At 33.0% G+C, this 25,317-nt stretch overlaps 2 protein-coding genes across 2 annotated transcripts; one reads left to right on the forward strand and one right to left on the reverse strand.

The window, feature by feature from the left end:
* Positions 1–815: 815 nt before the first annotated feature.
* Positions 816–6,488, reverse strand: LOC144560204 (serine/threonine-protein phosphatase 7 long form homolog). Its single transcript, XM_078309383.1, has 4 exons — positions 6,223–6,488; positions 5,477–5,950; positions 4,739–5,388; positions 816–1,292 (listed from the first exon to the last, which is right to left on the reverse strand). The coding sequence occupies exons 2-4, from the start codon at positions 5,703–5,705 to the stop codon at positions 1,224–1,226; spliced, it is 948 nt and encodes a 315-aa protein (XP_078165509.1). The 5' UTR covers positions 5,706–5,950; positions 6,223–6,488; the 3' UTR covers positions 816–1,223.
* LOC144563934 (uncharacterized) lies at positions 2,254–3,822 on the forward strand. The gene is made up of 3 exons (XM_078313394.1): positions 2,254–3,198; positions 3,263–3,659; positions 3,815–3,822. Exons 1-3 carry the CDS (start codon positions 2,641–2,643, stop codon positions 3,820–3,822), a joined length of 963 nt encoding a protein of 320 aa, XP_078169520.1. The 5' UTR covers positions 2,254–2,640.
* Positions 6,489–25,317: the final 18,829 nt, after the last annotated feature.

A 25,317-nucleotide genomic window follows, 5' to 3' on the forward strand; every position in this document is an offset into this window, starting at 1 on the left:
TGATGGCACGGTGTGCACGGTGTTGGGTACGCATCAAGGTGTCCATCAAATTGAAGACAATTATTGCTTCCACCATTACTGGTTGTTTCTTCTAATTTGGCGACTGATGGACTTAAAAGAGAAAAAAAAAGAAAAAGAAAGAAGGAGATATAGAAGCAGAGCACTGGTTTGTGTTTGAGAGAGTAGGTTTTTATAGAGAGACATATGTATCTCTTTTGTTCTGCTGCTACTTTTTTATGTTAAAGCTGTACTATGGCCGCATATATACACATAGATTGTCTTTTGTCCTTCATGCATTTTTTTTTGTATTTTTCTCATTTGTTGATTTGCTGCTGCATTTTATGTTAAAGTTGTACGGAAATTTTTTATTGGTAGTAATTATTAGAAAAGAAGAGAGAGAAACAGAAAGAGTGCTGTTGAATTTAAATTGATAGTAAGATCGGTACTACATGTACCGATCCTAAAACATATCAATTTTTGAACGGTGCTTATAATACCGATCCTAACTTTGGTTTTTATTTTTTTAAGTATATCGAGGGCAACACGGAATGCTACATATCATTCAAAGGATATTAAAGGTTTAAGCTTGGATCGGTATATATAGCACCGATCTAAACTCTTCCAACATTTTTTAAATTTTTTATGAAAGTTGTTTCTTTACACGGCAATTGAGAGAGGAGCATCATACAATATTTAATGAAAATATTTTCTGTTTTTTTTGTATCGGTCTGACTTATACCGATCAAAAAAATTGAATAAAAGTTTACATTCCCAACCCTGAGCGTCTCTTTTTCTCTTCTCCAGTGGCCTCCTCCTTCCTTAGTCAGCGAGTGAGTTTTTTTTTTTGAAACAGACCAAAGTTCTTCTTTCTCAGTGTCCATCTCACAAAATTGAGTTGCGAACAGATCGGCAGCAACATTGTGTTGAGTGAGTTAAGCTGATAAATATCGTAAGTTTTTTTTTCTTATTTCATGAATATTAAGTACTGTAAAATTGAAAATGAAATTATAAAAAAAAAATTGTTTTTTTTTGTACCAGAAAAATGACTAGGATTTTTGTCAACATTTATCACGGAGGTGAAGTGATACGTACACAAACAGGAGAAGGTTATAATTTAGGTGTTGCGTATACATTTTATGTGACTAGAAACACTAGTCTTGATGAATTACGGAGGCAAATTCATGCACATCTTGGATTGCTTCCGAGTGAGTATAAGTTAACTATTAAAGCACGAATGAACACAGCGCCACCTGGAACACCGTATTTCTATTCCCTATTTCCGGTAGAATGTCCTGAAATTTGGGAAATGGTCATTGAAAATGCAACTCCAATGGTTAAATTTAGTGTCCTTGAATTAGTTATTGATTCAGAACAAATTACATCGGAAACCAACTATAACCCATACCCGGATAGTATAGCAGGAGGTAGTAGCACACCAATATTACCAAGTCCACCATGTACAAACTATTGTGCAGATCCTACGGATCCGATGAATGTTGGATTTGAAGATGACACATCTTCTTCTGACAATGAAAGCCCAGATGTCGGGGTAGAATTAACACAGGAGGAGATAGAGAATGAGATTGGTGTACAGGGAATATTGAAAGAGTGGAGAATGTCAATCCCATTTGTTAACCGGGGTATGCAACATCCATGTCCTTCCTTCAATTCTCAGGATCCAATGCCATACATTGATCGTGATTTTTTTGGCGCTCCCCGTAGATTGGATGATCCTTTATCCGAGGGTCTAACATTTCCATCAAAGGAACACCTCCAAACAGAATTAGGAAAATATCTGTTTGAAAATAACATGGAAATCAATGTGCAAAACAGTAGCAGAAGCATGTACGTGGTGACATGTAAAGTGGAGAGTTGTGAATGGAGATTATATGCCAAAGCAATCGATACAGGAGCTTGGCTGATAGTTACGAAACGAAACCAGCACTCATGTTTTGGTAGTGCTACTAAGATGGATCACAGTCAGATGACGGCAAGAATGATTGCAACTCTAATTAAAGAAGAATTAAGAGTCAATTTGGAGATGACAGTAAACCAGGTGCGTGCTGCTGTTAAGTCTAAATATGCAGCAATAGAGCCCTCGTACAACAAGTTGTGGAGAGGGAGAGAAATTGCAATAGGAGATCTTTTTGGGAGTTGGGAAAAGGCATACGAAATGATAACACCATTATTAACTGCTATTCAAGAGTCAAATCCAGGTATGCATAAATTATGCAAGCCTTTGATACAAGCATTTTACTATGATTTTAGGTACCAAATTTCAAATTGAGTCAGAACCATCTGACAAATTCAGGGTGCATATATTCAAACGTGTCGCATGGGCATATGGTCCATGTATTGCTTCCTGGCCTTATCTCCGACCGGTGATAAGTATCGATGCTGGACATCTATCAGGTAGATACAAGGGAAAACTTTATATGGCTTGTGCTTATGACGCGGAGCAACAAGTCCTACCTTTGGCATTTGCAATAATGGGAGAAGAGACATTAGATAATTGGGGTTGGTTTATGAGATGGTTGCGATCCGAGGTTGTAGACGAAGGTTGTATATGTGTCATATCAGATGCACATGCTGCTATTCGGTCTGTTTTCGAACAACCGGAACTAGGATGGTGTGAGGAGAATGGTGAAGCGAATCATCGGTTGTGTGCAACACATAGCTCAAAATATGTTCAAGGTATGCAAAGATGATGGTTTAAAAGATATATTCAAAGAATGTGTTAGAAAGTTCAAACCGCCTAGATGGGCAGAGGGCATGAAAAGAATCGAGGATGAGGACCCACATGTTTGTGACTACATCATGAAACAAGGGAAAAGGCATCCGCCTAGTGTAGAAGAACCACTTAAGCTTCATAAGTGGACACAATGTCACGACGGAGGCCTTAATAGATGGGGCATAATGACAACCAATGGGTCTGAATCACTGAATAGTGTGTTCAGAGTTGCTAGACAACTGCCGGTGACAGCAATTGTGGAGGCCACATTTTATAAATGTGTTGAATGGTTCAGGAATAGATGGGGCGTGGCAGCAGGTTGGGAAGTACAAGGTTTGGAGTTTTCCATGCAAATTACGCAATTATTACAATACCGTGGGGCAAAGGGGAAAGTGCATGAAGTCATACCGTTTGGATTCCATCGACGCAACTTTGAGGTCAGAGTTGCCGATGAAGTCATTTCGAAGGTATGTTAATTAAATTTTACTCAAATTCTTGTGATGTAATAATAACTGACCTTTACTATTTTAGGAAAGAAAAGGATTAATGAAGTACGAGGTCGACTTCTCTGGACATTTGCCAGTTTGTGAATGTCAAAAACCACAACTTACAGGCATTCCTTGCAATCATGTCCTTGCAGTGTGCACTAAAAGAAGACTCAATGTGAAGAACTATATAAGTCCATACTATAGCTTGCAAAATTATATCAATACATGGACCGCTGATTGGCACGGTTTTGGCAATGAAAACAATTGGCCATTGTACGATGGTCCTATAATTAGGCCAGATCCAGACAACATAAACCGTGGTAGGAGAAAGCATAAGTGTATTCCAATGGTAATGGATATAATGGAAGGACGGTCTAGATCGAAACAAGTTCGAAAGGCTAGCAAGAAGTCAAGGGCTGCAAGAAATGCAAAAAATTCAGGTATGATCGTAATTAAATTAAGAGTTAGTAGACTTCAAGGTTTTAAAATCCAATTTGAAAAATAATTAATATTTACAATTTGCTTATCAGGGTCGATGCCTCCAACAAGATATTTTAGTTAATTTCTTGTAACCATGGAAGTTATTTCTATGTAGGATTTTAATTTATGTACTTGTATGTTTATTGTATGCTTGATTTTTAATTTGTATGTCTGATTGTATGCACGGTGGAATTCATTTTTAATTTGTATTTTGCTGGTACGCATGTAAGGTCTCTCTGTTTTGAAATAGCAAGGAGACAAGCATTTCAGACATGTCCTCATATTCAACCCATCTAAAACAAATCTGAATTCATACAATTAATAACATGGATCATGCATATTCATGAAATCTGAACGGAAAGTGCATGAAAACACTAAGCAAAATTGAAGCTGGTACAGTATCTTCACATCTGAGTTAGAAGCATAACAGTACGGTACAGCTTTCATTTCTATTCAGAAAATAAAACAAGGATATTAGTTATTGAAGCAGTTATCCAAAAAATACAAACATTAACAGCAAGAGGGCAAGAGTTACATACACGTCGCTTCCGTACTTGCTCCTCTGGGTATGTCAATCGCTCTGGACTTGTTATTATCCGATGTGGCCGGGCTTGAGGTCTCGGGGTTTGGTCAACTTCACTACCACCACTCAAAAGGAGTTCCGTAAAAGACACGGGGTTCCTCTCAAATTCCTCCCAATCGTGCGGCTCCTCCACATGGTCCTCAACATTTGTGGGTTCGGGTCCTGGAATGTCATTTCCAACATCGATCAATCGCGGATCCTCCGAAAGGTTTTCATGACGCATCATAGCCCGAAATAACAGACCATGACCGAGATCATCCATGGCACCAGCTACAATCTTAAGAGTCACTTTGCCATATAGCACTTGTCCAGGTGTCTTGACCCACCAAATTCCTTGACCCATAAGCCGAATCATTCGGTAGAGCTTTAGAAAATAAAGTAACAAGCCACATAACTGGATTAATAATGAGTATATATACTTAATATACAAGCTATATTCATAACCTTTGAACTTACCAAACGAGCAGTTTTGCAGGAACGTGGTTGATACGATAAGTTTTCAACTTCATTCTGTGGTGGATCCTCAAGTGGTTGGTCCAGCACTGCTTGCTCATCAGCTGTCATGTGCATAGTTGGCATACCCCTGGACATGTACCATTGCTTGTATTGGGGATCAACAGTCCACGGTCTACTCTCTTCTATAATTATCATCTGACATTCAATTATCAACTTGTGTCGGTCACGCCAATCCCGTGAAATGGTTGAAGCTCGGCCTTTATCGTGTTTGATTTTGTTGTACATCTTATGCCACTCCCAAGGCTCAGGAGCAGGTGGTGGGACCACCTGATACAGTGAGTACTGACGCATTACCCTATCTGGATAATGTTGGGTAACTATCCAGAAATGAATTAAGGCTCCTCGAGCCATGAAATATTTCTGGTCCTTGTACACTTGTGCGTTCCAGTCATTCTCATGCTCCTTATATGCGAGCCAGTTGACCGCTCCATCAACGAGATCCGATAAATCATCCCGAAAATGGCTTACACCGCCTAAATGAGTATTATCAGTCCAAATATGACGAGTGGTCCACTTCACACCAAAAGCGTGCCTCTCTGATGGATCAACCCCACCCAATGGCAGATGGGGTGCCGCAGGTTTTGGTCGGCCTGCATCACATCAAACAAGTGTACATTAGAACAAAAATTTATGAAATAAACTAAACTATATTCATAAATTTGTTATGAATTATCGTACCAATGGGAAACCGAGTCCATGACCACATTTGAAGGAGTAATAAAGGACCCGATATAGAATTTGTGGTAGTCATACATGCACTGCTCAATTCCCGGTAGAGGTACGCAAGAACGGCAGATCCCCAATTGTATTCCCATGGTTCGTCCAAATGCCGCAAGAACTGAAGATACATGCATGGCACAGAATCCATAGTCTTGTCTGGGAACATGACGGACCCGAACAAGTCCATGCAAAATGCACGAGTCCATTCATGCACTGTCTTGTCATTGGCATCATCGGGTATTTCTCCTTTAAAACAACTTCGTAGATGGGCCAAACGAATATGATACTTTGAGAATGACAAAGCGCCTTACTTATATTTCCACCTCCAAGGAGTGTTGTATGGATTCTCACTGTCATACGCCACGTCAATCCCTAAATATTCTTCCACATACCCGCTCCACTCATCATCACTGATACCAGTAATCGCTTCACCTGAAATAAATAACTTTGCCAAGCATATCAATTTTCCTAGTTAGTGATGACCCTGCATTATCGCTTCACCTACAATATTATACTTAAAATCTTATAGAAGTCAGCACATCTAAAATTAACATATGAAATTATTATACAATATTATAAACTCAAGAATTTATTAACAAATCGGCTTATATTTTATTACTCTCTGAAATTGGAATGTAATAAAAAAAAACAAAACCAACCAAACAAGATATTACTAATCTAATAACAGAAATATTTTTAATTACCTTAAATCGGTAAGCCCCATAAGATGCTAACGTCTTCCAAAGTCACAGTCATCTCGCCGAATGGTAGATGGAAAGTATTAGTCTCTGGCCTCCATCTCTCGACAAGGGCAGTGATTAATGCAGGGTCAATAGGACAATCGTTTACTCGGGCAATTTGATACAGCCCAATATTCTTCAGACCTCGGGCCATATCATCGCTATATTGCACGTGCATCCGATGTGCACCGGTATGCAAAACCTTATCTTTTTCCTGCAAAAATTTAATAACTATTACCAACAAAATTAACACAACAAACTAATTAATCCAAAAGAACAAAATTTAAATATAAAATAATATGCAATTTTACCTTCAGTGATATTCTAAGGTCCGAAGGGTGAACATGCAATAATTGTGGATAATCATCCATTATACCTAAATTAATAGTACACAAGACTAAATTAATCTAACATATTTAAGAATTATTATTGAACACATAAATAAATTAATCTCAATTCATAATCTGAATGTCAGTTATACTACTACCTTTTATATTATTTTTTTTGGCAAAGTTATTAATGGAATAGCTTTTAGAAAAAAAAACTTACAATACCTAAAATACAAAAATTACATTATAACTACATAACACTAAAATTACACTAACTATCTGTTGCAATATCATAGCACCAGCTGATTATAAAACAAATACCTCAAAACCGTGAGTTGCTTTCAAAAGGGGTTACGAAGGTTACTGCTAGGTTTTCAATCGAAACTACCACTTCAATCAACACTACATTGTCACTGGAGATAATAAATTCATAGAAGTTAGGTTTCTACTTGTAAAATCAACAATATCAATTAATTCTATAGTTAATTTCGGATTAAATAAATTTTAAAAAAAGTTTCATACCTTGGCCGAAAAACCAGATTAAATATTATGTGGACTTCTCCTCTCAAATCTAAACTTATTCCAACAAACGGATTTGAATTTAATCAACAAATCATGAAGTTTTTTTTTTCTAGGATTTCACCATTTTTCTCTCTTCTAAGTTTCTAAGAAATAAAAAATGAAGAGTAGAGAGAGAGACAGGGAAGGGAGGGGAGTCACGGGACCAAATAAAGTTGGGATCAGTGTTAACTATACCGATCCAATGTCTGGACATCAATTCCGGATCCTCTGTGACGTATCTTCGTAATCCGCAGAATAATTAAAAAAAAAAAAAAAAAAACAGAGTTAGGATCGGTGCTATAGGCACCGTTCAAAAGTTTACTTGTTTTAGGATCGGTACAAGTAGTACCGATCTTACTATCAATTTAGAATCAAGTGCACTCTTTCTGTTTCTCTCTCTCATTTTGTATAAATTACTACCAATAAAAAATTTCCAAGTTGTACTGTGACCACATGCACAGCCACAGGCGTGAACTATTTTAGATGAACATAGTACAGTCTCAATTAAATGCTGAATAGTATATAACCTTCTCATGCATTTTTTTTTTTTCTCCTTTTGTTGAATTAGACAAAACTTTTGTCTTTTGTTAAGCTGACTTCCAATATTTTAATTCAAATATTTGATTGCTAATAATTACTTACAAAATAATAAAGCTTTTTTTAGATTTCTATAATTGGATGCAGCTGTTACTTTGACTCAGAACTTTAATCTATTTTTCTATTTGTAACTTCTAGTTAATAGGGTAAAACTGAAATTAAAGCAGAAAGTTTTTTTTTTCACTAAAATAATATTCAAAAGAAAACTTCTCAATGAAACAAGGTGTGAAAGCTGAACCAGATCTAGTTCAACAAAAACAAACAACTGAACCAGATTTCCAACCTTAGTCTTGTTGGAGATGTAATATAAGTAGAAATTATAAAGTACTTGAGACAAATTTGTGCTTCTCTTTTTACTATTATAGTATTAAATTTGTCTCAAATTACCGCTGTCATTTTTTTTTCTATTCTTATATCGAATTTTACTAACCCAATCTGCATACTGCATGTGTTAGTGCAAACAAATTATAATTCAGTTTGTTAAGCTTAAATGTCTACTCAATCGAGATTTCCTTTTTCAGAGCTTAAAAAATTTTAATTTATTAAGTTAAATGTAAGAAAAGAAATTTCTCTGAAAAGAAAATAAAAATGAATAGAAAAATAGTTATGCATGCTTTACAACAATAATTCCCAACAAATATTGCACTGCGCTTTTTTTTTTTTTCCTTTTTTCAAATTTTCAAATTTTCATAATACTGTAATGAAATAACTATTATTATAATAATATTATTCGTTACTCAACCACTTTCGTTTTGTTACTTGATAATTTCAACGGGTAAGAGTAGAGTAGGGTTAGGTCAAATTTTAGGGTGTGTTCGTTTGTCACGGGATTGTGCGGGTGAATGGGTGTTCGGTTGTACCGTGGAATTAGTTGTATGAAATCTCATTTTTCTTTCTAAAAATATTTGATATTATACAATTTTTTATTTATAAAATTAGCAATAATGCAACTAATTAAATAAAAAAATCAAATAATAGCAGTATAATATTGCTAAAAATACAAATTAAGGAATCGAATTGGAAACAAGGTTGGAGAGTCCTACACATTTTTTTATAATGGTTAGAAGATTGGAAAAATTAAAGAAGCACATACATTTAGATGTACCTTTTTGTTTGTTTGTTTGTTTTGGTTGTTGTCTCTAATTTTAAGGCTTAAACTTATGGTTTATTACTTAGCATATATAATCGGTTTGTCTTCCAAAACTGTATCAAACTGTTGCAATATATGACGCTCATTATTGTTTATTTCGTCATTCAATCAGTAAAATTAGTGTGAGGTTAAGCTCTCACTAGTGCTTATTAATTATACACACCGATCAACTTCAAATGATGAATTTTAAACTATTAATTGATCTTAATTTAAACATGAAGTGAAGTGTTTAGATCCAAGTTTTTATTTTTGAGTCTGTATTGTGTAAGATTAAGATACATAAATTTTAAAAAAAAATGTATGCATAAAAGTGCTTGAAAGAATGCACCACAACTCCAAAGTAATAGCTATCCATTAATTTATTATATATTATATATTTAGTACAGGTTATGTACTATTCAGCATTTAATTGAGACCGTACTATGCCGTCTAAAACAGTTCGTGCGTGTGGCTGTGCATGTGGCCACAGTACATCTTTAACATAAAAATGCAGCAGCAGATCAACAAAGGAGAACAATACAAAAAAAAATGCATAACAAGGACAAAAAGACAATCTATGTGTATGGAATGTCATACACTGTACCACTGGAGTCTTCCAGTTGACCTTGTCTATCATAGAGGTCTCGAGTCATACACCCTTATGTTTAATATGACAAAGACTGGAAGTCATGTATATATATATATATATATATATATATATATCTATGGTAATTAATATTAGATGGAAACCATATGCTGCTTGTTTAGCAGAGTTGAGCATTGACATGCTACATAACCTTATATATTGGTTTGCCTTGAAACATCTAGTGTCACTTGACGAAGAATAAAACAACATTATGTGCTTGAATTAATTTTAATTAGTGTTCTCTCAGTTAAACCAACTTTTGAAATTAAATGAAAGAATAAAACAACATCTACTGTCAAAAATTTCAAAGTTGGTTTTTAATTTATTATTAAGTAATGTATGAAGAAGAAAACAACAGCCAAAGTGGTCAAAGTGCTTAAATCCTAATTATTGTTACAATATATGAAGTCAACACTATTGTCTCTTTCATCTATTGTGACAAGTATTAACTTAATTAATTTCCTCGTTTTGGTCTATATCTTTCTATTTCTGCCCTTTTTACAAATGACTAATTAATTCAGCTAAAGTGGCCATGTATTTGCTTAACGGAACATGCATGGGTCTCGCATCACCGACGCCTTCTATCCATCTTTCATTCTTTCTCTAGATAAATGAGTTGATTCTGTCAGGACAAGAATAAATTACAATATTACATGACATAGAACCACATGACTACTTCATAATAGCGTGACAATATATATACAAACTAATATTATAGCCGAATTTGGGCCCCACAACATCGGCGTCCATGCAACCATCTTTCTCTACAAAAAGCTAACAAGAGCTTCTGTGTCTCTCTAACACAAACCAGTGCTCTGCTTCTATATCTCCTTCTCCCTTTCTTATTAGTTTTTCTTCTTTTAATTCCATCGGTGGGCAAATTAATTAGAAGAAACAACCAGTAATGTTGGAGGCAATAATTATCTGCAATTTCATGGACACCTTGATGCGTACCCTACACCGTGCACACCGTGCCATCATTCGTGTAGGTCGTGCAGCTCATGCTAGAGCACCCGACCAAGAGAACATGCACCTTCGCATCCTGGGTACTCGCTTGGCAATAATGGGGAGAATCAACTCTGTAATCGCATTTTATTTTTACGCCTTCATCAATACACCGGCAAGAAACCTAGCATATCCAATTCCCACCTACATTCTCTCAGTCGTTGAAGGTTTTACCTTCGTCTCTGGGATCTTCACAATGGCAATCGGTTGGCTCTTGCTCATCCACGATAACCCCCGTCAACATCGCCATCTTGCAAAGGTGATACTATTACTAATCCAGTTTGCATCTGTTTTCGCCGTGGGACTCCTACTCTTGGCATGCTCTTCTTAGATCGGTTGATTTGCATTAGGTGCGGCGCTGAAGCACTTCTTGTGGGGGTTTGACTTGTGGAAATCAGTGGACTGTGGTTACGTGTGTTTGACCTGTATTATCAAATAATTGTGCTTGTCTTTTTATTTTTATTTTTTGTTGCTATTTAAATTCTTGTTTCCGAATTCAATTAAAATCTATTTGGAGTTACGTTGTTTGTAATTATGAAGAGAGTCTAATTAAGTCCCTACTTAATACAAAAATTACTATAAGAATGGAACGGTATCATCGCAGATGTATTGATGTATTCATGTCGGTAATACCTACACATTCAGTAAAAACACTTTTTTGTTAGTATACTTTCACAAATAATCACTTTTAATAGATATACATTATCCGCGACATTCGTCTGCAGAGTTAAAAACTATCTAACCTATTGACATTCATCTATTAGCCCTTGGTCTAAGTTCATGTACTCTAACCCTATATTGTTCAACCCATCAAACAAACTCAATATATAAAATATTGGTTAACACATATACATTAAACAATATTTTAAGTTTCTGTTTGTTGTATATTATTTGTTAACACATATACATTCATATATATTTTAAGTGGTCGAATAAAGAAAGAAATAGAGATATTAGTAAAATAAGTAAATTTGGAAATGTTGATGTGAAATAATTTCTATAAAAAAAAAATATTATGATAACACCACTTCTAGTCTGTGGCAAAACCCAAAAGAAGACTTGCATGCCAAGCTTGTATAATTTTTTATTTTTCAGACCGTGGAAAGTGATAGATGTAGAGATTGAAAGGAGGAAAAATAATAATTGCCCCAATATATGTAGTAGTCTTCATTTTATAAGGATTAATGCGGCCTACTTCGTTAGACCGACAAGTTAGAACGTGAGAATTATTTTACATAGTTTCAACTAGAAATTTTTTTTATAACTAAAATTACGGAGAAGTACTATTTGTCAAACCGAACATGTAATAGCCTCAAAACCTAGCTTTTGGCTTACACTAATAGGCACATGGAATTTGAAGGCTTAACCTTCAGTTTTTTTTTTTTTTTTTTTTTTAAAAGAAAAAAAAGACGCATGTATGGGCCCTGCATCACCTACGCTGAGATATTTCATATTTTGCATGACAGACGCGTGTCCGGTGCCTATTCGGAATACCTCAGGGGCTAATATTATTTGATCTTTGAGATTCGTGCAAAACTATTTTAACAGTTTATCCATCTTTCTCTAAAAAAGGAGTTGATTCTGAAAAATAAATCAAATGAATTAAAATTAATTTGATACGCTATAGAAAGACTCTTAGAAAGATCATTGGAACTTAGATAGATAGGGATGAAAACGGAACCGGATTATTCGGAAGATATATGCTCCGTATTCGCATATAATCTGCATCCGGATAATTTAGATTCGGATAATTATCGGATATCCATAGAAGATCCGGATTCGGCTACGGAGTTCGAAACGGAGCGGATATATATCCGGACTATTCGAAACCCAATAATTTGGCCAGACTCATATAAAATATGAATTAATATTTGCTATAGGTGAGATTTAAACCCATGTACTCCCATCTCAAGACCTTTGAACTAAGCTTCAATTCAACTACTAGATCACAACATTTTTTGTTGTCAATCCTTTATTTGATATATATATTATATGAATAGATTATCTTCCATATCTTGTAAGTTCGTTAATATTTATATTTAATTTTTAATTAATATTTATATCTTAGAAGTTCATATATCTTAATTATCCGACTATTATTCGTTTTATATCCGTATTCAAATCTGTATCCGTTGACTATCCGTTCCATATTCGTATCCGTTTAAGGCGGATTTGATTTTGAATTTTGATATATATATGTTTACTATCTTTATCCGTATTTGTATCGATCCACTCATTATCCGACAGATGCGGATATGTATCAGCATTATCCGCTCCGTTTTCACCCCCATAAGATTGAAGATTAAAGAAAAAAATATTTTTAGTGAAAGAAAAGACAAAATAAAAATAAGAAAAAAGTACCACAAGCACAAGTGGTACATTACTAGCTAAATAAATGCAAATATTAGAAAAATAATCAAAGCACCCACATAGAAGCGTGGAAATATGTACAAACTAATATTATTCCAGAATTGGGCCCCACAGGCTTTTGAATTAGTCTAAAACTAATATCATTAGAAGGAGTTTCGATTTCATTGTTTACACTTTACACAATATGATCACATGAGGTCACACTAAAGGTTATGATTGAATAAATTATAGTTAGTTTCATGAGATTATTCTAAAATAAATATCATATTACAAACTTTAAATTCAAATAAATCTATATGCATATTGGAAATGATGTATAAATTTATTTCTCAACACACATTATGGCTGTTTATTCTAATCTGGCAAGTGGCAACAGATGAGGGGTTTGTGTTTGAGAAACAGAGCAACCCTTTTGTGCCTTTATTATAAACACTTTTGTTTTGTCCAAAGATCAATTGACAAAAAAAGGTCCCAAACGGGGAAAAAGAAAGGGTTGCTTCCATGACTTGTATGCCTTGTAATTTTTTTTGTTCCTCAGACCCTGGAAAATGATAGATTGCAAAAAATATATAAATTAAAGGGATAATTGTTGGTATGCCCATTAAAACATTAAAATTGCCAATATCTCCATCAAAACAATAGAATATCTTATTTCCCCATTCAAAATTAAAAGGGTTTCTTATCTCCCTATTTATTGATTTAATCTGAAAATATTGAATTTATTTCATGATTTACCTTTTATCAAATGCTAAAATGTCTAATTTACCCTCTGTCAACTTATTTCAAATGAACATTCCCAACTAGCTAATGCAATTCGGACCCACCTGTCAGCTTCTTCTTCCCCTTATTTTTATCTCCCTTTTTTTTATTAAAAAAAAAGTATCTCTGGAAAGGAAGATCTTCAGTCTCTATTTTGGCATGTCCATTTGAAAGAAGTTCAAAGAAGGGTAGATTAGACATTTTAGCATTTGATTAAAGTTAAGTCATGAAGTAAATATAATATTTCAGATTAAATCTATAAATGGGAGATAAGAAAACACTTTTACTTTTGAATGGGAAATCAGATATTTCATTGTTTTGATGAGAATATTGGCAATTTTGAATATTTTAATGGGTATATCAGCAATTACTTGCATAGAGAGTGAAAATTGTAAGAATTACAAAAATGTTTATCGTGAAAAGGAGAAAGAAGAAGGTTAAAATCATTTGAACCATCTTGAACGGTTTTTGAATTTAACCAGTTTCAATATACTGGCGTATATATTTATTTGATACTGTAATTGTGTCATGCAATTTGATTTATCTGATTTAAGTTATATATAAGAAAATAAATAAATAAAATTTCTTAATAACCAAAAATTCCTCTCGTCTTTTTTAAATATAAAAAGTAATGAATTTCAATCAAACTTTTGGCTAAATTTGCGGCAGAACTCGAATTTTTATTAATTAATTTTATGAATAAAATTTATTATAACACGAGTAATAAGTTAATTTAATACAAATGAAGTAGTAAATAATTCTTTTCTGTATACTTCAAAGGTGATCAGTCTGGTTAACAATTATATATATCAAAATAAATTAATCTATTGTACAAATATTTATATTTCAAACAAATACAAATGACTCAAATTAATTATACTTTTCGTATTCGAACTATCATAATTTGAGTCGAACACAACTGTTTGTACAATAGTCTGACTCCATATATAAATTACAAAACCCATTCAAACTTATTTCAAAATTTCGAATTATAGCCAAACCAATTGCATTCACCAAGTTAAACCTAACGAAGAAGTATATTTAGGTACAATTGAGACCTAAAAAATGTGTTCCAGTATTCAAAATTAGATATACTGGTGGATTTAAATAGGAGCCCAAAACTTGTCAGATTATGAGATCAATGAAAAAAGCCCATTTAAGAACTAAACTAGGCAGCCCATTATGCCTCAAACTTCCTCAGCATAGAATTTTCCATTGTAATTTCTTTTTAACTTTACTCCCAAATTTGATTAACCTAGCCGTAGCCACCAGCCAATTATTTCATTGTGAGAGTAGAGGGCAAAACTACCAACTAAAAATTCACATCACACATATTTGATTTTTTTTTTTAGAAAGAAAAAAAATAAAATCTTCAGAAAAGAGAATGATAGTTTTTTTTTTCTTCAGAAAAAAAGAGATGAAAAAAGACATGCAAACTGCTAGAACTGGTGTGATCCCAGCAATTTTCGGCCTAATCTGTGGTAAAGATGAGATTTAACGTTTTAAAAACAATTAAAAACAATGAAAGTGTACCATTGGTGTCGTTTTATCTGTTTTAATTTCGAAGAAAAGAAATTAAGTATTCATTCTCTTTCTTGAAGATTTCATTTTTTTTAATTTCTAAAAAGATAAAAACCAAATATTCTATATACCTTCTGTCCAAAATTTAGAGACCTGACAAATAAGTAGATCAGATGAGTTGCACGGTAACCTGTTATAACACAAGTACTTTAAAGTAGCAACAAATTGGAATGAGAGGTTTCCCACTAAAAAGATAAATGGAATCAGAATTCTTGCTCATAGTCTGATTCGAAGGCGATGGAGGGAGATGATTCAATTTGGCGGAATTTGAGAGGGTATATTTTCTTTAACGAAATTACGGAAAAATTAAAGGGTTTTGGCGAGAAATAATGATTTCGCTGAGGTGAAAATACACATTTGGAGAGAAAATTGAAGTTTTAAATATTGCATTCTAAATCAATTCTTGTCATATATTTAATATTGAGTTGAATTTAATTTTTTTTGTTAGATTTTATTGCGATCAAAGCTAGTGTAGTTCATTTTGTACAAGGCATATGAGAATTCATAAGGTCAACTGATCCAGCGGTCAATACATTTAGGAAGCACATGACTATTCACAATGAAACTAGTAGTTCCTTTAACCTATTGTTTTCTTTTACAAGCAAACTCTGAATTTAACCAAATATGCAGTTATATTTTTAAGTTTGAAATTATGTATTTTAAATTACCAAAAAAAAAAAAAAACATAAAATAATAATAAAGCATAAACATTTGTGTAGGTAACTTGTTGATGAAATTTTGTATACTGAAAACAACTTGACCATTTATCCCATATATAGTTGAATTTAGGACTATATTTAACTAACTATATTAGTTAAGGGACCCAAAATAATATTTTCTCATAAAAATAATGAGGATTTGACAAAAATTGAAAACTGCGAGTATTTTCAATATTTATGCCACAATTGAAAACAGTGTTATCAGAATCCGACTAGACTGGTCAACCTGGTTCGGTTATTCTGTGTTACCGTTTCGGCTACTGCATCGGAGAGAAAAAATGATTTTATGGGCCGGTTCGTATTGGAAATTCATATACTATTCTTTCATCGGCCGGTTCAGGGATGAAACGAATTAATACAGGTTAAAATGATATTTTTTGTATATTTTGAGTAAGGCTACGGTGCTATGGGTTGCATAGAGACCTATGATGCTACGGCTCAATATTCGAGTTTTCAAAATTCTAACGGTTGATCCGAACCGTTCATCTTGTTCTCCATATTAATATGTGTTTGGAGACTAAATTTTACTATTTTGTTATTAGAAAATCAAATATCTGAATGGTGCAGAATTTTTTAGATCAAGTGATTTTCAACCTATTTAAAAAAATAGTAAATTTTTTTCAAAAAATGTAAAATTTGGTCTCCAAACACATATTAATATGAAGAACAAGATGAACGTTTCGGATCGACTATTAGAATTTTAAAAACTCAAATATTGAGCCGTAGTACTGTAGTCCTCTATGCAACCCATAACACCGGAGCCTTATGCTATATATAATAACAAAGTTTATTTTTGTGCAACCGTGCATATTACAAGTCAAACCCTCAAAAAAGCGCGCTGCCATGCACGCTCACTAAACCGAATCAGATCCTCTCGGTACTGTAACATAGAATCTTTTAGAATTATTCAGTGTTGTAAATAGTGCGCTATAACGGCGCTATAGCGTTTTTGGACCCTAAACGCTAAGCTATGGTATCAAAACACGATATTTGAGCTACGGACGCTATAGTGGTAATAGCGCATAACGTGTAGCGCAAATAGCGCACCCTATGTAACATGAGTTTTTTTTTCTTTTCAATTTATATGAGCTTTAAATAAAGACTCAAATTGGATTTTAATAGTGATTTTTTATTTTTACAATTGACGTATTAAGTTTTATATTAAACTATTAATTATTAAATGAGAGATCCATCAAACAAAATCAAATAAGAAAGCTACAACACGCTATGTAACATGAGCTATTTTTTTTTTTTCAATTTATATGGACTTTAAATAAAGACTCAGATTAAATATATTAAGATATTTCTTAAAGTAACAAAATGATACTTACTATATGGTAGTTTGAATATTTTGAATAGATTAAGATAGTTAATTATGTCATGATGTCTAGATTATTTTGAAATTTAAATAAAAAAAAGATAGATTATATTATGATGAATATGGATATTTTCAGTCGCAATTTGGACTTTGTATTGGTTCAATATGAGTATTATAATTTTTTAATCAATTTGATGTTATTTATTGTTCTATGAGACTTAAATAATGTTGATTTTTAGTATAAATATATGATATATTTTTATAAAAAAAAAAAACGCTATGTAGCATAGCTTTCACTATAGCGATGCCATTTGCATATACTTTGTGCACTGCATGAAGTAAAAACAACTATGTTAATATATATATATAGAGTACGGCTAACGCGCTTCCTCTAGCATATGGGCCGAAATGCTTCCGGTGAAAATTTGAAATTTCAAAATCCAAAAAGTCGATCTGAACCGTTCATCTTCTTCTCCATATTAATATCTGCTTGGAGACCAAATTTTACATTTTTCTGAAATTTTTTACTATTTATTAAGCCATTTTGAAAATCGCTGATCCAACGGTGGCTTACCAAACAGTAAAAATCAGAAGCTACCGTTGGATCAGCGATTTTCAAAATGGCTTAATAAATAGTAAAAAATTTCAAAAAAAATGTAAAATTTGGTCTCCAAGCAAATATTAATATGGAGAAGAAGATGAATGGTTCAGATCGACTTTTTGGATTTTGAAATTTCAAATTTTTACCGGAAGCATTTCGGCCCATATGCTAGAGGAAGCGCGTTAGCCGTACTCTATATATATATATATATATATATGAGTAAAGCTAGCGTGTGACATGCTCACCAAGAAAGTTTGGTGAGCATAACTCAAAAAATATATCGGATCAACGTCAAATGTCAAATCCAAACCGTTGAAATCCATGTACTTCATGAGTGATGCATATACATGCAAAATTTTGAAAGTTTCGAGTTTATTTGCTACACGGTCAAGTGGTCAAAGAAATGAACATTTTATTATAAGTTATTTTATATATTCAATTTTTATTATTTTTTTGACCACTTGACCGTGTAGCAAATAAACTCGAAACTTTCAAAATTTTGCATGTATATGCATCACTCATGAAGTACATGGATTTCAACGGTTTGGATTTGGCATTTGACGTCGATCCGATATACTTTTGGAGTAATGCTCACCAAACTTTCTTGGTGAGCATGTCACACGCTAGCTTTACTCTATATATATATATATAGAGTTAGGCTGGGGTGCTATATATATATATATAGAGTTAGCTTTACTCTATATATATATAGACCAAATTTTATAATTTTCTGAATTTTTTTACCATTTATTAAGCCACTTTGAAAATCGCTAATCCAACGGTTTTACTGTTTTGTGCAGCCACCGTTGGATCAACAATTTTGTAAAATACTTAATAAATAGTAAAAAAATTCAGAAAAATGTAAAATTTGGTTTCCAAGCAAATATTAATATGGAGAATAAGATGAACGGTTAGGATCGACCGTTTGGATTTTGAAAACTCGAATATTGAGCCGTAGCATAGAGGCCACTATGCTATCCATAGCACCCCAGCCTAACTCATCTATCTATATATATATATATATATATATATTTTTTTTTTTAGTGTGATTGGAAACATACTACATGAATTTTGGAGATATTATTGGAGAAGATTTTCAAAAGGCAAGATTGATAGCAACCTGAGGTTGTGTAAGGGAATAGTTGTATGCACACTGAATAAGTTTGTGTGACAATGAATCGATGCTTAAAGAAGTGTGCATTGATTGCATGCTTGACTAAGCTAGCTAACGAAGAGAGCGACATGGAGCAGCGCGTTGATAATTCGAATCTTTGAAAAATCGTGCTAGAAATAGATTTTTTATTTTTTATTTTTTATAACTTGGCAGAAGCTGCCATGTGACTATTAAAAGGGTGCTAGAAATAGAAAGTTAAACACCGAATTAACAAACGAATGTGTATTTAGAGAATTCAGCAAATTAAAAGCTCGAACTTTAAAGTTCCGGCCATAATTTTGAAAGAAAAAAAATTACTTTTTGATTTTGTTTTTATATAAATTAATAAGTTGAAAAATTAACATCTAGAAATTATCCAAATCAATATATATTTATAAACTCTTGTTAATATTCAAAATAAAATTGAAATGCCATAATTTTTATATATGCATAGAGAAAATGATATAACTTAGCTCTAATACTTTTATTTTAATATTTAAATTTTAAGTTATTAAAAAATTTAAAAATAAAAATATAACGAAGACACATAAAAATAAACAAAGACATTTGAAATATCTTTATTCTAAAATTACAATTTAAGAGTTTCAAATAACATGAATTCACATCATCTTCAATACCGTACAAGGAAATCTTTTACAATGAATAGATCTAGACCATTCTTTTCAATATTGTGTTCCTTTTAGTAATTTTTTTTCTTTAATCTTCTCTCTAAGTTCCAATTGTCTTTCTAACAAATATTTATATTTCAAACAAATACAAATGACTCAAATTAATTATACTTTTCGTATTCGAACTATCATAATTTGAGTCGAATACAACTGTTTGTACAATACCCATTGAAACTTATTTAAAAATTTCGAATTATAGCCAAACCAATTGCAATAAACAAATTAAATCTAACGAAGAAGGAATATTTAGGTACAATTGAGACCTAAAAAATGTGTTCCAGTATTCAAAATTAGATATACTGGTGCAACTGTGCATATTACAAGTCAAATCCTCAAAAAACACAAAACCGAATCAGATCCTCCCGGTACCGTAACAGAGAATCTTTTATAATTATTAAATCTGGACCGTTCTTTTTTACTTGGCACGAATCTCAAAATCCAACAATACTGCTCCTGCGATAGCCCGAATTTCAAAGCAGGTGAGAATTAATCTCAAACCGTAAAGTGAATGAAATCTTTTACAATATTGAGGAGAATACTTCTCCCACGAAACCCCTCTAAAAAGTTAATCTTTTACAATATTGAGGGAATATACAAAATTATACATGCAGCATCTTCCGTTAAAGGTCAAGAAAAATGTCAACCGTTTTTTTTATTTAAAAGTGAGCATTTAAGAAAACTATAAATATCAACAAAGAAAAAGAAAAAATGTCAAGAAAAGAAAAAGAGATGGAACTAATACTTTCCTGCACCATCTAAGAACATCTACATCTCTGTAACTTTTAAAGTTTTTAATTTGATGTGACAGTTTCTAATTTAGTTTCAGGATTGTGGGAGAGTTTATTATTTAGAAACTATGCAGGAAAGTTTCTTATTAAGAGACTGTTTATAAACTCTATGTTAGTCAAATGATTGACTCAAATTATTTTCTTCTTTTCAATTTATTGCTGATGTGATTTAATAAAAACTCTAAAATGAGTTTTAAGGATGTGAGAGTCAGAAACTTTACATACTTTAATTTTTAAAAAAGTGATTAATAGTTATTTAAAAACTTATTTGAGTTGTTGAGATGTAGATGCTATGACTAAATTTCCAACGGGAACGAAAGGGAATTTGGGCTGACGGGGCTAAATTTCCAATAACCCGTTCGGATGACAAATTCGCTTGAGATGGGATCCTGTCTGTTTTCTCATTTTTAATCCCATCTAACATAATTTTTTGGGAAAAAGAAAATGAAGTAAGACTTTTTTTTTTCCCACGAGGAAAGAGCTGAGTCGCTCCAATCGCATCTCATTCTTTCTCAACAGATTTGGCGGGAAACACCAACGAAAATTGATTGCGCGGGAAATTTATGGGATCTCTGTTCTATCTCAAGAAAACCATAGTTTGCACTAAAAAAACAGCAAAAACAACGTGCACATGCACTACCTACTTGCGCGATTGTCTCTCTCTCCCGTCCTCTCTCAGACAAGATTACAGGGTCGATATCTGAGATACAAAATAACATTTTGACAAGTGAAATTATGACAAAATAATATAATTAAGAGTAAAGTTACTCTATGTTTATCAAGAAAGCTTAGTGAACATAACTTTAAAATTTATTAAATTAGTTTCAAATGACATATTCAAACTGTTGAAACTGATATGTTTCACAAGTGATATGTGTACATGTAAAATTTTCAAAATTTCCATATTAATTGAGTATAAAGTCAACGACAAAAAATAAAAAATTTATAAGTTATTTTAATACATTTATTTCTCATTATTTTTTAATTTTTGAGTTCCCATTTCAATTCTTAGAGTACGAAATATTGAAACAGCAGATCCATTATTCTTTCAAATGAGAATTATGTTTTTAGGAGTAAGGCTACAGTGCTATGGGTTGTATAGAGGGCCTCTATGCAACGGCTCAATATTCGAGTTTTCAAAATTCTAACGGTCAATCCGAACCGTTCAACATGATCTCCATATGAATATGTACTTGAAAACCAAATTTTATATTTTTAAGAATTTCTTTTACTATTATTATAGATAAGAAAAAAAATAACTTGATTTAAAAAATTATGCACCATTCAGATATTTGATTTTCTATCTATCTAAAAAGATAGTAAAATAATTCGAAAAAATATAAAATTTAGTTTGCAAGTACATATTCATATGGAAATCATGTTGAACGGTTCAGATCAACCATTAAAATTTTAAAAACTCAAATATTGAGCCATTGCATAAAAGCCCTCTATGCAACCCATATCACTGTAGCCTTACTCATGTTTGTAATCATCTCCTATGACTAAGGTGAACACTTTGTTCAAATAAAGAAATGGAGAAATACGTGTCCAAAATCCAAATAAGATGGGAGACTCCGGTGCAGAGCCACGTGTCCTATAACTAAAAAAAATTAATTATTTTTTCTAATAACAATTAAAAAAAACATACTTAAAATAAAAATATTACATTACATATTAATTTTCTTCTAAATATATATTTTTTAAATTATAATTATATCCTTAATATTCAAAATAATTATAAAATTAAATTTCACCCTCAAACTTTTGCCTCTCTTTAAATAATTTGACTGTGCCTCAGAAACGTTTTTTTTTTTTTGTGGGGAAACAAAAATTGTGGTGGCCCCACAGATAAGAGATCATGATCATAGAGCTGTCGTTTTTATTTGTGGGACCAAGTTACCTTTTCAATTTATTAAGTAATCTATGAAGAATAAAACAACAGCCAGAGGGGTCAACGTGCTTAAATAAAAAAAAAAAAATCCACTCGCTCGCCAATCGTCATTTGGCAGACAATCGGTCGCCAATCGTCTTTTGGCAGACAATCTCCCTTTCTGCGTGACATTCAGCACTGGATATATGTTCTCAACACTGCATTTAACTTAGTGGGAAATGCTTTTGGCCTATGTTGCATGGATACGGATACGGATATCGTATCGGATACGATACGGATACGGTGATACGGTAATTTTCAAAAATGAATGATACAATAAAATAATATATTTGGAAATTAATGTCGATGAGAAAATATCTAAATCAACAAATTATAATGGGCATATATATAAAGAGGAGGGTTCAAATGCCTCCATTTTTAAAAACTTAAATAAATCAAAGTTTAAAACTTAAACGTCAAAATAAAACCGTTAGATGTGATCTATGTTATTTTCTCTATGTGTCCATAAAAAATTATCACATTTTGATTTTGCTTTTATATGAATCAATAAGAAGAAAAATCAACGTCTAAAAATTATCCATATTAGTATACATTTTTACAAGCTCAAGAGATAGCCAAAACAAAGTTGAAATGTCATAATTTTCTACATGTGCATAGATAAAATGATGTAGTTCATATCCAACGGTTTTATTTTGAATTTTAAGATTTAAATTTTGAGTTATTAAAGTTTTTTAAAATGAAGGCATAATGAAGACAAAAAAATAAAGACATTTGAACTCTCCTTATATATAAATTTCTCTAAAAAAAAAACAGATTATGACAACACCTACTCTAGCGGCGATACCGATTTGATGCCGTGCATGCCTTGTAATTTTTTATTCGTCTCAGACCATATAAATCGTTAATGGACATAGCGCGAGTGGTATTGATTTAATTCTGATTTACTGGGGTGGCAACCAGTGGCGTAGCCAGGATTTGAGCCAGGGGTGGGCAAAAATCGGATTCGGCTATTTTTTTTTGAACGGATTCGGATTCAAATCGCCTTCATAATTCTCTTCCCGCCTCCGCCCGCCTACCAAATTGCATCTCTGCCTATCGAATTGGTTGTAATTTTTAATAAATTACTAATTGATACAAAAACTACTAAAACAATTACTTGTAATTTCTAAAACAATTGATATTAATTGAGCAGAGGGGAATCGCTACTCTGAATTGAACCAAGATTTAAAAATATTTTTCTTTCCTAATTAGATTAAACGACTTATAAACCATCTCTGAAGTCTGAGCTGACAATCGCTACTCCGAATTGAATTCAGAAATAGACAGAATCAAATCCAGGATTAAGAATCTAGTCAAAAAAGATTCCGCGGATAGAGAGCTACCTACTGCTGTGACTGCGGTAGCAATGACAATATACGCAAACTAATATTTTAACGGAATTGGTGCCCCACAAGCCAAAACGGCATTGGTGCGGTGCCCATCTATAAAAAGCTGACCAGTCCTCTGCTTCTAAAAAGATACCAGAGATAGAAAGCTATAGTACTTGACTTTGCTACCATACACTATCGCACTTGACTGCGGTAGCAATGACAATATACGCAAACTAATATTTTAACGGAATTGGTGCCCCACAAGCCAAAACGGCATTGGTGCGGTGCCCATCTATAAAAAGCTGACCAGTCCTCTGCTTCTATATCTCCTTCTTTCTTTCTTTTTTTTTCTCTTTCAAGTCCATCAGTCGCCAAATTAGAAGAAACAACCAGTAATTAATGGTGGAAGCAATAATTGTCTGCAATTTGATGGACACCTTTTTGCGTACCCAACACCGTGCACACCGTGCCATCATTCGTGCAGGTCGTGCAGCTCGTGCTAGAGCACCTAACGAAGCGAACATGCACCTCCGCATTCTGGGTACTCGCTTGGCAATAATGGGGAGAATCAACGCTGTAATTGCTTTCTATTTTTACGCCATCATCAATACACCGGCAAGAAACCTAGCCTATCCAATTCCCACCTACGTGCTCTCAGTCGTTCAAGGTTTTACCTTCTTCTCTGGAATCATCACAATTGTGATCGGTTGGTTCTTGCTCGTCCACGATAACCCCCATCAACATCGCCGTCTTGCAAATTGGATCCTGTTACTAATCCAGTTTGCAACTGTTTTCGCCGTGGGACTCCTACTCTTGGCATGCTCTTCTTCGATCGGTTGATTTGCATTAGGTGCGGCGCTGAAGCACTTCTTCTGGGGGTTTGACTTGTTTTATTAATATGCAAGAGTTGTGGAAATCAGTGGACTGTGGTTACATGTGTTTGACCTGTATTATCAAATAATTGTGCTTTTCTTTCGCTATTTAAATTATTGTTTCTGAATTCAATTAAATCTATTTGGAGTTACGTTGTTTGTAATTATGAAGAGAGTCTAATTAAGTCCCTACTTAACACAAAAATTATTATAAGAATGGAACAGTATTGTCGCGGATGTATTTATGTCAGTAATACCTACACATTCAACAAAAACACCTTTTTATTAGTATAATAATCATTTTTAATAGATATACATTATCGGCGACATTCGTCTGCAGAGTTAGAAACCACTAGATAAACCTATTGAGATCGCACTTTAGATTGCACCCTTTTGGTCTATTACCCCCTTGGTCTAAGTTCATGTACTCTAACCCTATATTGGTCAACCCATCAATCAAACTCAATAGATAAAATATTGGTTAACACATATACATTAAACAATATTTTAAGTTTCTGTTTGTTGTATATTATTTGTTAACACATATACATTCATATATATTTTAAGTGATCGAATAAAGAAATATAGATATTAGTAAAATAAGTAAATTTGGAAATGTTGATGTGAAAATATCTAAATCAAGAAATTATAATTGTCATATATATAAATTTCTATAAAACA

This window comes from Carex rostrata, chromosome 1 (genome assembly GCF_964058835.1).
Source record: "Carex rostrata chromosome 1, lpCarRost1.2, whole genome shotgun sequence".
NCBI classification, from domain to species: domain Eukaryota; kingdom Viridiplantae; phylum Streptophyta; class Magnoliopsida; order Poales; family Cyperaceae; genus Carex; species Carex rostrata.